The following is a 13,042-nucleotide window of genomic DNA, read 5'->3' on the forward strand; positions in this document are numbered from 1 at the left end:
GGTTCTTTGTATCGATATGATATCGTATCGTGACAAAACCCGCGATTTACACCCCTAGTTTGCAGTACCTTGTTGATTTTGCGTATGAATTGTTATAAATCAGGATATTGTTCTATATTTTTTATTTAAAAAAATAAAATAAAAATAAAAATATCGATCGTGGAGCACTATATCGTGATGTATCGTGAATGAATCACAGCAGGCTTTAAGATATCGGCAAATATCGTATCGTGGTTCTTTGTATCGATATGATATCGTATCGTGACAAAACCCGCGATTTACACCCCTACTGTTAACTCAAGGGGGTTTGAATAATAACACCAAAGTAATATCTCTTTTTGTACTCTTGTATTTTCTTTTGTTAGTGAAGGATTTGTACCATGGTTCATGATCATGCATTAGAATGGCTCACATATTTTTTCTTGATGTCACTGCATAAATCCCAAGCCAATGAGGCATCATATACCGTAATGTTCGGACTATAAGTCGCGTTTTTTTTCATAGTTTGGGTGGGGGGGCGATTTATAATAAGGAGCGACTTATATATGTTTTTTTTCAAAAATTTTCCCCCCAAAAAAAAAAAGTGAAACCGCGATAAACGAACCGCGATGTAGCAAGGGATTACTGTAATTTGAATTTCAAGTGACGTTAGCAGCGCGACGCAGCGTGACGCGGCAGTTGTTTACGTAAAGGACAAAAATTGATCACGGGATGACGAAGATGACGAAGGGCCCCACGTACTACCGGCATCATTAGCGGCTTTGTTTCTAAGTGACACGGCGGACGAAGAGTTTGAAGGATTTAGAGTGACACAGAAGGTTTGAAAAACTATTATGGCTTTTACCCACGCCCGGTCCTACTCTATGGAGCTCTCTTTCACCTCCGTGGATTGAAGTCGGGGGCCGGCGCTCGGCCGGGTGGCTGTCCAGGGACGGTGGATGGGGCTCGGACATGGCTTTTACGCACGCCCGGTCCTACTCTAGGGAGCTCTCTTTCACCTCCGTGGATGGAAGTCGAGGGCCGGCGCTCGACTGGGTGGCTGTCCGGGGACGGTGGATGGGGCTCGGTCATGGCTTTTACGCACGCCCGGTCCTATTCTATGGAGCTCTCTTCCACTTCCGTGGCTGGAAGTCCACGACGCCACACGCCTGGAAGTTTGTTTTGTTAAATAAAGAGCCGTTTACCAAACCCACGTCTTTCCTTGTACTTTGTTAAGGCTACAATATAGTTATATACTAGATCTGTGGAATAACGACGAGGCTGACGTCAGTGCTCATGCGCGGCGTTCTTGACAAAGGACGAGGAATTTGATCGATGGATTTAATGATTTAGAGTGCACAGATGGTTTGATAATATTATTGCTTATATAATAGTTATTTGATTTCTAATTTATATATCGTTATATGGGCCTGTGGAATATTTTGAAGTGCAAGCGCCATCAGCGGCGCGCACACATTGTTGACAAAGGACGATCGATGGATTTAATGAATTAGAGTGACACAGATGGTTTTATAAACGTGTTATTTATGTAATAGTTTTTTTTAAATAACTCTGAATGTTACGTCAGGGCCGTTCTCAGCTCTTCGTTTGTGTTTATGTCACGTTAGCATACCTATCGTTTAGCCTGTTGTTGCTCGTTCATGACTGTTCTTGGTGTTGGATTTTGTCGAATAAATTGCCCCCCAAAATGCGACTTATACTCCGGAGCGACTTATATATGGGGTTTTTTTTCACTTTTTTGGGCATTTTATGGCTGATGCGACTTGTACTCCGGAGCGATTTATAGTCCGAAAATTACGGTACAAGAAACACAGATTTAGGATTTCCATGTCAGAGCTCTCTGGTTTATGTTCTTAAAAACAAAAGATGCTGCAAATGGGTTCAGTAAGATGTCACTAAAGTAAAATGTGGCCTTCAAAGTATAATAAATGTTTGTTTCTGTAAAAGCAGACAACATAAAATGTCTAAAATGCTAAACTCTGACAAAAGGCCATTGTTTTGCAAAGTGTTGTGAATGCTCGCATGGTAGCCAACTCAGGAAACAGGTTTCTGTGTTGGCAGCCACATCAAACATTAAATACATACTTGCGTCATCATAACACTTTATTATTAGTCCCATTGTTTTGTTTAGTGGGCATATAAGAATCTCATTTAACTTTACCCACTGAGCCCTAGACGTCTATTAGACGTCTAGTCTAAGTTTAGCCCGATTCTTTACATCTATAATTGGTCTATGTGTAGCTCAAATCTCAACAACAAAATTGAATCCATCAAATATGAAATATTAAAATCTAAAATAGCTGTAAATTGTATAAATAATACAGAAATGTTGTATTACTTGATCCGTGTAAAGTGTGGTTGTTATTTTAACCAGATTGAGACGTCTAAATCTAAACCTTCTTTAGACCATATGTACGATTGATTTAAATACATAAGCGTGTGCCAGTGATATAAAATTGACTGAGTCAGCATTCTTTTGACCTCACTTACTGGTAATAGGAGTCTCATTTGAGTGCCTTCAACAGCTCCACGGCCAAATAACATTTCAAGTGGTGGTTCAGTTTTGTGTATGTGTGCGTGTTTGTGTGTGTGTGTGTGTGTGTGTGTGTGTGTGTGTGTGTGTGTGTGTGTGTGCGCGTGCGTGTTGGGGCTTGGTTTACATTGGGATCAATATTACAGTTTTAAATTAATCAATTACCGTTTTTTTCCGTGTATAATACGCCCCCATGTATAATACGCACCCTAACAATGGCATGTTGATGCTGGAAAAAAGCCTGTACCCATACGCACCCAATTTTTTATTTTATTTTTTTTTTTTTTTTTTTTTTGTTAAAGTCCCAATGATCGTCACACACGCAGGGAGGCAATGGGTCCCATTTTTATAGTCTTTGGTATGGTCTTAACTAGGCTGGATGTATTTTTTTTGTTGGCGTTGATTTCTCCGACTGCCCATAAAGGCACCACCGCGATCAGATGAAAAGAGAGGAAAGTGACGTGCGGACATGTGAAAAAGGCGGCTCTGTATGGGAGAGACGTTGAAGAGGAATAAAAACACCCTTGGAAACCAAAACTTGCCCCTCGTCGTGACTCGGAGCCGCAACAAATGTTTCGGATTTGTGTAGGGTACATTGTGACAGCAAACGAGCAGGTGATCGAGCAAGCGTCTGATACGAGAGCATTGCGTTCGTATGGAGCGTGTTTGAAGTGAACAGCAGAGACGAAAGGAACAAGACAAAGTGTTGTGAAATAAAATATTACCTATAATACGCATTTTGTTATTTGCTGATTGTATTAAACTATCACATTCATTGTCAGTCAAGAAGAGAAGAGGACTATTATCCCTTCTTTGACGAAATTACCAGAGCACAGTACAAACACACTATTGTTCTTTCGGTATTTATTCAACCCACATTCTTTCACAACATGACAAGAAGAGAACAATACATAAATCAATACTCGTACCAGTACCATGATTTTCTTAAAAAAAAAAAAAATAAATAAAAAAAAAAAATTTAATTAAAAAAAAAGAATTTTAAAAAAAATTGTACCCATGTATAATGCGCACCCCAGATTTTAGGACAATAAATTAGTTAAATTTTGCGTATTATACACGGAAAAAAACGGTACATTTAAATACAAAAAAGAAAATATTACCAATACCACTACTTAATGCAGTTATTGTTACTCTATATCTAAAATTATGACGTTATATCCTATTATTGTATATACTATGTATAAATCGTAATCTTTTAATTGTTTCTCCCGTGTTTTCCTGCAGCATAAATAGAAAAAGAGCAAGAAAAAGAGTGAAGGTGACTTAAAATAAAAAACAAAAATGGTTTAACAAAAGCAACAGGAAACTCCATATGAAGTTATAAACACAATAAATGACCTGCCTGGGGTCACTAGGCTTTTTTATTTTTCCATTAAAAATGGCACAGACTGATTAATAGGCAGTATATGCTGGAAGAATATGTTTGAGATATCTATCCAAGTGAAAAAGTGAAACCGTGAAATGAAAAATCCGATGTGTATTGATGAAATATGAAATGGCACCAAAATAAAAAAGAGCCTTCATAATTAACTCTAGCTGAAAAGTAAAAAAGCAATTGCTCACCCCAGATTTGGCGGTTTTGTGTTCTCATTGTGATGTTGATGCCATCATTTTGCGCTCCACCTTCAGCCAACGTTTCTTCCAAGGCCTTTGCATACAGTACAAACCCATCATAAAAGCTGCCTGCGATATAGTCCATCTGCATGAAGACAATTATTTTGTTAAAGTAGTGGATTAATAAAGACAACATTTGCTCATGTTACTTAACATTCATCTCAAAATGGTTTGCATATAATTTAACATACCAGTGATGGTTCCAGATGCACGCCAAAATCTTGCTGTGCTCTTGCATGGAGTCGTCTCTGAAAGTCTTTGTACTCTGGATTATCAGGAGGTCGGTATGTTATAATGAAAACAGACTAAAAGGACACAGAAATATAAAGTATATAATCAGAGCTGAGAAGCACATAATAGAATAATGATCCAAACAACTTGCGCAAAGACATTCTCAAATTCAACAGAATTATTTTACACTGGCTTGTTGCAAGCAGAATAGCATCTTCAATGTCAATTGCCATGGCAACCCTCGATCGCTTTAACCGATTTATCTACTTCAGTGGTCTAAGTATAAAAGGTATCTACCAGCCCAGAGATGTGCAGCTTTATTATTTGTGTACTAATGCTACAGCACTCTATTTTTGTCATTTTAATTATTGTCATTGTCAATTTTTAATTAATAATTGTCATTGTCAGTTTTTAATATTTGCATAATTACTGATCCAAAATCTTAATTTAAAGCCTAATAAAAAAAATACATGGCCCAACTCCTGGTTTAAGGCTCTGAATCCCAAACCAATACATCACTATTTACCTGCTGTCAAACGAAAATCATGAAATATGTACCATGTTCTAACTCCCACGCTGGGTGAGGAAAAAAAAATCAGATGGCTATAGGGTCAGCCACCATTATACTGGGCTTGAATTTAAGTAGATGTTCTCGCTGTGCTTACGTAATTTTTCTCTTGGGACAATGAAAGGCTCTATATTACCCACGGACTCAGCCGAGAGCTCGAGAAATATGTATGAATGTCCATATGTGTGCAAGTGTTTTGAGTTGAGTGTACCTTAAAGACCTTGATGAGATCATCGCCAAGGTCAGAGTTCTGCCATGGTTTGCGCTCTATCAAGCTTTCTGCAAAAACATCCAGATAAAAAATGGCATAGTTTTCTGGGTCCGGGATCTCGCTGTGGAAAAGTTTCATGATGTTCAGGAAAGTGTCCACAGGGCCACATATGTACACAACTGCAAAGGGGAGGAAAAAAACAAGATAACATGTAATCATTCTTTTTAATTAAGCAACCAACCATTAATCAATTTATTGACAACTAATCCATAAGCAAAATAATCACTATTTTAATAGATTCTTTAGTGATCGGAAATTGTGTAGATTCTCAGAATTTCAGCCTCTCAGCAGTAAATATACTCGGAATTTTTTAGTCCCCTATGAAATCAGACAAATCTGCATTTACTTTGAAAAACAATGATCAACATTCATGCATATTTTTGACATAACTTGGCCCAAAATTATAAAATATTTATTTTGTGTATTTTGTGATCTGCCAATTTGAAATATATATTGGTTTTATTAAAGGGATGAAAATTAAAACATTTTTTATAGCCCACTCATCGATGAATCTGCAAAATAATAGACAGATTAATGAAATATTAAAATAATTGTTAAAAACAATACCCCATTTGTGGACTAATGCATCGTACTGAATTTTTTTATTTAAATAAAACAATTTACCAAATTGTTACATAGGAGGTTCTCCCCAATATCAGCAAAATAGACATTAAATAAACCTTAGCTTTTAATGCAAAGAAAGTAAACAACTTTTGCTCTTACAACATGTTCAAGTTGGATTGGAGGATTGGCAAATTTGAGAACATTTCAACAACCTCCACGCAGATGGAATACCTTAACACTCACAACTCACTGAAAAATCTGTTCAGAGGCATATTTTTTTGCCTCCGCTACATAAAATACCTGCAGTAATCTAGGCATCGGGCAAAGAAGACATAATGTGCTCAACTGTATAAAAAAATATTAGTGCCGCATGTTTGTATACTAAATTAGTTAGTTCTGAATGTGTGTCAAATGAAGTTACAAAAAGTGTTTTATTTGAAAAAGTGGGTCTCGGTCCAATTCTTTAATCCACACCAGGCAGCATTAGTTTAGTGGTACAATGTGCCTCCTCTGAAGTTGTCAAATTGTGTCTGAGTTTGGGGGTATTTGTGATTGTCCATGCTTCTGCTGCATTCACCACATTCTTGGAGTTGTTTACTAACTGAGAAATGCATGAATTGTATGAAGTGCACAGCCATTTACTTTTTTTCCCCCTCAAACTCTGGGCTTCTCCAAGTAGCAGCAATTTGTTTGACACCATAGCTCGATCCACGGTTGTCATGGTAACAAAAGTCATACTTAGCAGTGGTTCTGTGTGGGTAAGGTGAACAGTGGCTCATTTTCATGACACAGGAAAACCTTCTCAGAACAGACTCAGTTCTGGAAGGCTTACATTATTATTCTACTATTCCTGATCCTTTGCGCATTTTAATGAAGTAAGAAAGAAAGTAAGTCCGTTTCATTTACACAGACAATACTCTAAAAATATAGATATAGTTAATATACGAAAACAATGGAAAAAAAACCTAAATAAAAATCTAACCAAATTAAAAATAACTGGTCTAAATATCCCTAATTAAATGTATTTGTAACTTTTTTTTAAGAATGTCCACTCTTACTTCAAAACAAAAAATACAAGGTCTATTACCTTCAGTTTTGAATATTGTTTGAGGCAAAATTAAGTAAAAAGATGGTAAAAAGTTTCTTATGCTGGGGAGAATATTTGTAGAAGTAGATCCTTAGAGCAAAGCTTTCAATGCTTGGTAGGCCGATTGAACACTCCAAATGGTCCCGAGGTGTGAGTGCGAATGTGAATGGTTGTTCGTCTCTGTGTGCCCTGTGATTGGCTGGCAACCGGTTCAAGGTGTCCCCCGCCTACCCGATGACTGCTGGGATAGGCTCCAGCACGCCCGCGACCCCCGTGGGGATTATATACTCTTTAAGTGACCTTGGATATCATCACAATCAAGTCTCCAAATTAAGTATTTACCCATTTCTCAACTGCAAACTGCACTTTTACCCTCTTAATGGACAGTAAATCCTGGCATTCACAAAACTCTCCAAATCAAATGATCAGATTTTTTTTTTTTTTACTGTTTTTGCAATCCATGACGTTCAACCTTTGAGCTTTTGCCCCACCCCCAAAAACGTGCCGTAAAAATGGAATGTCAACTAAATGTGTCCTTATTATTTAAATGGGTTGCACCCTAAATGAAAAACATTCACAGGCGTAGTCAAAATTAAACCAACATCTTATTGTCTGCTCTTACGAAAATCAACCTGAAGGCCCGTCTGTTTGAAATGAACTTTCACCCTTCCTCCTACACTTGCCTGCTTTTGCACAGCAAAAATATATAACCGCCAGTATTTTCATTCCAGACATATGCCGGACCGGAGGCTCACAGCTCAGAGGCCACTTAGCAGACATTTCCTCATTGGTAGGACTAATATTGAACGCCAACTGTCATCTGTTCCATCATGGTTTAACCATGCCAAGCAGTTCTGCTGTCTCCTGGATTGCACCCAAAATAAATGCCCCAACAGTCGGGGGCAAAATGGCCTTGTGTGTTATGGCAGCCTAAAGTAGACAGACTCACTCTTCAAAATCATACTCCTTCTATTTCCTCCTTTCTTACTATATTGACAACAACACACATTAATTACATTTGGTCTCCAAAACATTAAATAAAACTGTAGAAATAGTACTGGGGGAAACACAAAAATTTAAATTTGACGTTGAGCAAAAATGTCGTAATATGGTCTGCAAACATGTTACCAAAGTCTTTGACTTTTTTGCCACCAGCCTCAACAAAGAATGAGAGTTTGTTTTGTATTTTATATACTGTAGTATATCATAAAAGCAGAAGGTCACAGTTCATGTCCTGCTGTCTAGACTCATAAGCTGAATACACCGATGGGAGCGGAATTTTTTTATACCAACTCAAGCTCTGCTTTCAAATCACTGAGTCTTTACCTGAATGATCAGAAGTTGTTTTAATTCCATTTTAAATGTATTTTATGTGATGGTGTTTATTTTCTCTTATATGCAATCATAAAGGTCCTTCTTTTTTTAATTGCTTGGAATAAAATACAGTAAGGAAGGAACTTTCCTGTTCCGAAATGAGTAAACCCCAGTGCATGAAGCAAAATGCAAAAAAGTATGCTTGGATGAGTTTGATGAGGGAGAGCCTGACTCACCCCATCGATCCCTGACCTCAATACCATCAAACACACTTGTCAGAACTAAAAGAGATTGTAAGCCAGAATCTCTCGTTTAACATTAGTGACCTCTGATGATTCAACAGCGAGAATTGGTCGGGGGAAGGGGGGGCTTTATGCAGAGTAAAAACTGAACCCAGCAGCACAAAGTATCTAAAATGTGTTTTGTTCAATAATGGAAAATAGTATGGGACCGATTCCCACGACCACAGTAAATGTACTTCCCACATCTTCGTTTTCCAGGAATTACAAGGAAGAATTTGGGGAGCTAAAATGATGGATAGAGGTTTGACTGTGCAACTGCACACAATCACTTTGTCAGCTGTAAAAGCTCAAATGACGTGAGTCATCACCATAGTTTAGTGCACTTCTTCCCAGTCTCAGGCTCTCGTCATCCAAACCCAGTTTGGGAGAGCTGATAGCCTTGAGGTTATCTGTTGGTAAAAGTGAATGCCGAGCAAGCTTTGACAAAACCATTTGCTTCCATGACCTCCGGCTCACAAGAGCAACATCATGATTCATCCGGGCTGCACTGGCTGGGGCTTTTCTTTACTTTAATTAGCAATGTACAGCGCCTTTGCTATTATTTGTATTTGTACAACTGATCAACAAAATAATTCAGCTTGTATTTATTATACTACCAGAAAGATTTATAATTAAGATCCATCCGTCTGTGCTCAATTCAGTGATCCATGATTCATAAATACAATTGCAACACAGCCTGCAACATTGATGTTTAAAATCCAATTACATACTGTATTGAACATATGATACAGTGTGACTTGTTGTTGGTTGGAGTGGGGTATATGTAACTGAGAGCAAAAATACCACAGGTCCGTTTAGAAGTCATGAAAGGTAAAATTCAATTAAAAAGTAAAGAAACATAGCATTTAATATATACTAATTTCAGTTTCAACAATTTAGTACAGTGCTCGAGTTTTGCCATTCTGTATTAATGACACTTTTATTTAATGCTCAGAATGTCCATTTTACATTTTTAGTTAGATATTTTGTTGTTGTAAAAGCTTCAAAGCCTCTAGTGTCAAACTCAAGGCCCGGGGGCCAGATACGGCCCACCACATCATTTTATGTGGTCCCCAAAGACAAATTTTGCATCGACTTTGTGTAACTTTGTGTTACTAAAATTACAAATTACCTTCACTTAAAAAAAAATACATAGAGATATTGCTGGCAATTTTTATTACCATGCGTCTTTTTAAAATATTTGAATAGTCTCTGATTTCAAAACTAGTTATTCATCAGTTTGTTTTGTAGCCTACATTGTCTATAGAAGACGTTGACAATCATACTGGCCCTCCAAGGGAAATTATGACTATGATACAGCCCGCAACAAAAATGAGTTTGACACCCTTGCTCTAATACATTCTTCACTCACTCACTCACTCACTCACTCACTCACTCACTCACTCACTCACTCACTCACTCACTCACTCACTCACTCACTCACTCACTCACTCACTCACTCACTCACTCACACACAGAGGCGCATTGAGTGTGTGTGTGCAGGGTTAGGAGGCCAGGTGAAAGGTGGAACAGCTGCTGTGACACGTTTCTGTAAGATGTTTAACACACTCCTCAATTCTTCTTTATTTGTGACCTGACCTTCCAATATCCTGTGTGTTATCCAGGTGGCTTAGATGGAACCCAAAGCTCTGTCTGAACTGTAATAAGGATGTCTCTGCTGTTGCGCAAGGTCACTATGTAAAGCACTTCCCATCTCATAGCATAGTAACAAGATTGACATTAATAGTCAGACACATTTACCATTGCTGTGCCCTGAGATTCATATTGGCCTAGAAAGACATGCAACATTTTCAGGACAGCACTAAAGGGCCGTCAAACAAAAATGCAGCACTTTTTGTGAATAGTTTCTGGCCCTGTCAGAGACTAATTTGCTAACAATTACTCAACCAAACGTTGATAATCACAACGTTTAAAAAGCAATCGTTCCACGTTCAAGTGACTTGACATGCTGACTTGTAGTATGACACAGATTTTTTTCCTGCGATTTTATACAGAGTTTGGAGTCCAAAATTTGGGAATCGTGTTCACCCTGAAAGCGCGTTATTTAAAAAGTCTTGTAAGTGTAAAATCAGAGCCATGCGTACGAGTGTATCGGGAAAATGCAGCATGAGCAGTTATAAAGCTCAAACAGCCTTTACCGATCGCGACTTTGTGGCCGTACTATGGAGTGTTGTTCTGACTTCTTCTTATCAAACGCCTTTAAATTAGTCATGGAAATGAGATCACTAAGGTTTACGCCACTAGTCATTTAGCTTTGTACGGTCTTTACATAACGTCCATTTAAATTACTATTTCAAAAACAGTGAAGTCAATGTGAACAACATTTTGTTCGGAGTTTATTTGAAATATTTTTATTTCACTAAAGCGACGTCCCAATGTTTTTGGCATCATCAATGGGTGCATGTTGTTTTACAAATGAAAATGTATTTATGATGAAAAACAGTGGGGTCCATGACCAAACCGCGTTAGACAAAAGGAAGAATCAAAGCGTGTTCTATCGGGGTTTAGGTGTATTGAGTTTATTTTACACTTCAAATTAAGGACTCATAGAAAAATGACTAACTTTAGGTAACATTATTTGAAAATATAATATTTTACCTTAAGAGTACAACACAACTATGAAAAAGTCAAATTAACTGGTCAATTTAAAGATTAAATAAACATCGCTTTGATCAAAATGTGCTTAGTAGGGCTAGGAGAGTCACAATATACGTATTTCATGTCAGTCTATTGATGATAACAATTGATTTGTTTTACCAATTTAAAATCAGAAAAATAATTAGTTAGATCAAATTAAATTAAAAACAAGTAACAGCAGTTACCTAAAAACACAAAATAGCTACTGTATTTGGGGTTTCATCACTGTTTGGGAAAGATTACTGACTAGTAGTATTATTCCCTCTTTTCATGTAGCAGAGCATCTTTATTTGACATTGATTATACTGCATCTGTTAACTTGAGAACGAACTTTTGATTGAAGAATATATAGCCATACTGAATATATTGAGTTTTGCAATTATGGCTATCAAGTCACATAAACCAGAGGCTAATACCACATTTCAGTTGAATATTGACTGTTATCAAAATAATGTTCTATCCATCTATTTCCTATCCCGTTTGTCCTTGTTAGGCTTGAAAATGAGCTGGAACTTATTCCAAGGGACTTTGGGAAAAAAGGAGGGAACAGATAACCTAACATGGGAGTTGTTTATAAGTGACACAGAGGACGAAGATTTCGATGGATTTAATGATTTGGAGTGACACGGATGGTTCGATGAACTTGTTATTTATGTTGTAGTTTTTTGAATAACTCTTAATGTGTTACATCAGGCACGTTCTCAGTTCCTCGTTTATGTGTTTATGTAACGTTAGCATACCGTACCGTTCAGCCTGATGTTGCCTATTCATGTCTGTTCTTGGTGTTGGATTTTGTCAAATAAATTTCCCCCAAAAATGCGACTTATACTCCAATGTGACTTATATATGTTTTTTTTCTTCTTTATTATGCATTTTATGGCTGGTGCGACTTGTACTCCGAAGCGACTTATAGTCCGGAAAATATGGTAATAATAATAATAACGGCACACTGATTAGCACGTCCGCCTCACAGTTCGAAGGGTGCGGGTTTGATCCCACCTCTGGCCCTGCCTGTGTAGAGTTTGCATGTTCTACCCGTGCCCGCGTGGGTTTTCTCCGGGCACTTTGGTTTCCTCCCACATCCCAAAAACATGCATGGTAGGCTTATTGAGCATTCCAAATTGATCGTAGGTGTGAGTGCGAGTGCGGATGGTTGTTAGTCTCTGTGTGCCCTGCAATTGGCTGGCAACCGATTCAGTGTGTTCCCCGCCTACTGCCCGATGACTGCTGGGATAGGCTCCAGCACGCCCGCGACCCCCGTGGGGACAAGCGGTACAGAAAATGGATGGATAATAATAATAATAACAATAATAGTAATAAAATCATTATTATAATAAGATGTATATCCAATAATAGTAATATACTAATATAATAATATGTTATTATTATTATTATTATTATTACAACAGGTCAATTTATTGGCTTTCAGGTCATAGAAATTGTTAAACGTGAGCAGAAAGGTTGGAGAGATAATGCAGACAAAATGTTTCCTTTGCAGATCAGCCCATCAATGGCATGCAGTCAGAGCCATTATGACAGCTGTGTAAACAATTCTTCCTTTAAAAGATAATATCATAAAATAACATTTTCTAATATCTACCCTGTTTAGACTGGTTGTTGTGGCCTTGTATTGGAAGCTACTTTCAAAACTCAAAATATTATATATATTCCATTATAATATTACGCCTGGACAACCCAGACTACATGTTATACTCTTCATTTTAGGACAATAACAGTTAATTTGTCAGCTTTTCGGGTGCGATTTTTGTCAATGTTTGTGAGTAATCATTGCACAACAGAGTATATCTACATAAGAAAGATTCAAGTATGTTGAAAGAAATTACCGACTTTCACTTTGTCCAGAAACGATTATTTACTTACAATGATCTACAACAAACAT

The 13,042-nt window shown here is 37.5% G+C and overlaps 2 protein-coding genes across 2 annotated transcripts in view; both read right to left on the minus strand.

Annotated features, from left to right (window-relative positions):
- Positions 1–13,042, minus strand: part of LOC119131662 (lymphocyte antigen 75-like) — a 1,013,224-nt gene that overhangs the window by 105,596 nt on the left and 894,586 nt on the right. The gene's annotated exons all lie outside the window — the stretch shown is intronic.
- The window catches only part of LOC119131704 (atrial natriuretic peptide receptor 2), a 47,771-nt gene that overhangs the window by 33,538 nt on the left and 1,191 nt on the right, over positions 1–13,042 (minus strand). Inside the window, exons 2-4 of the mRNA XM_037266356.1 lie at positions 5,179–5,357; positions 4,360–4,473; positions 4,118–4,253 (exon numbers count right to left, since the gene is read on the minus strand). Coding sequence (XP_037122251.1) covers positions 4,118–4,253; positions 4,360–4,473; positions 5,179–5,357 — 429 coding nt within the window. The remainder of the gene's footprint in view (positions 1–4,117; positions 4,254–4,359; positions 4,474–5,178; positions 5,358–13,042) is intronic.

This window comes from Syngnathus acus, chromosome 12, assembly GCF_901709675.1.
Source record: "Syngnathus acus chromosome 12, fSynAcu1.2, whole genome shotgun sequence".
NCBI lineage: Eukaryota > Metazoa > Chordata > Actinopteri > Syngnathiformes > Syngnathidae > Syngnathus > Syngnathus acus.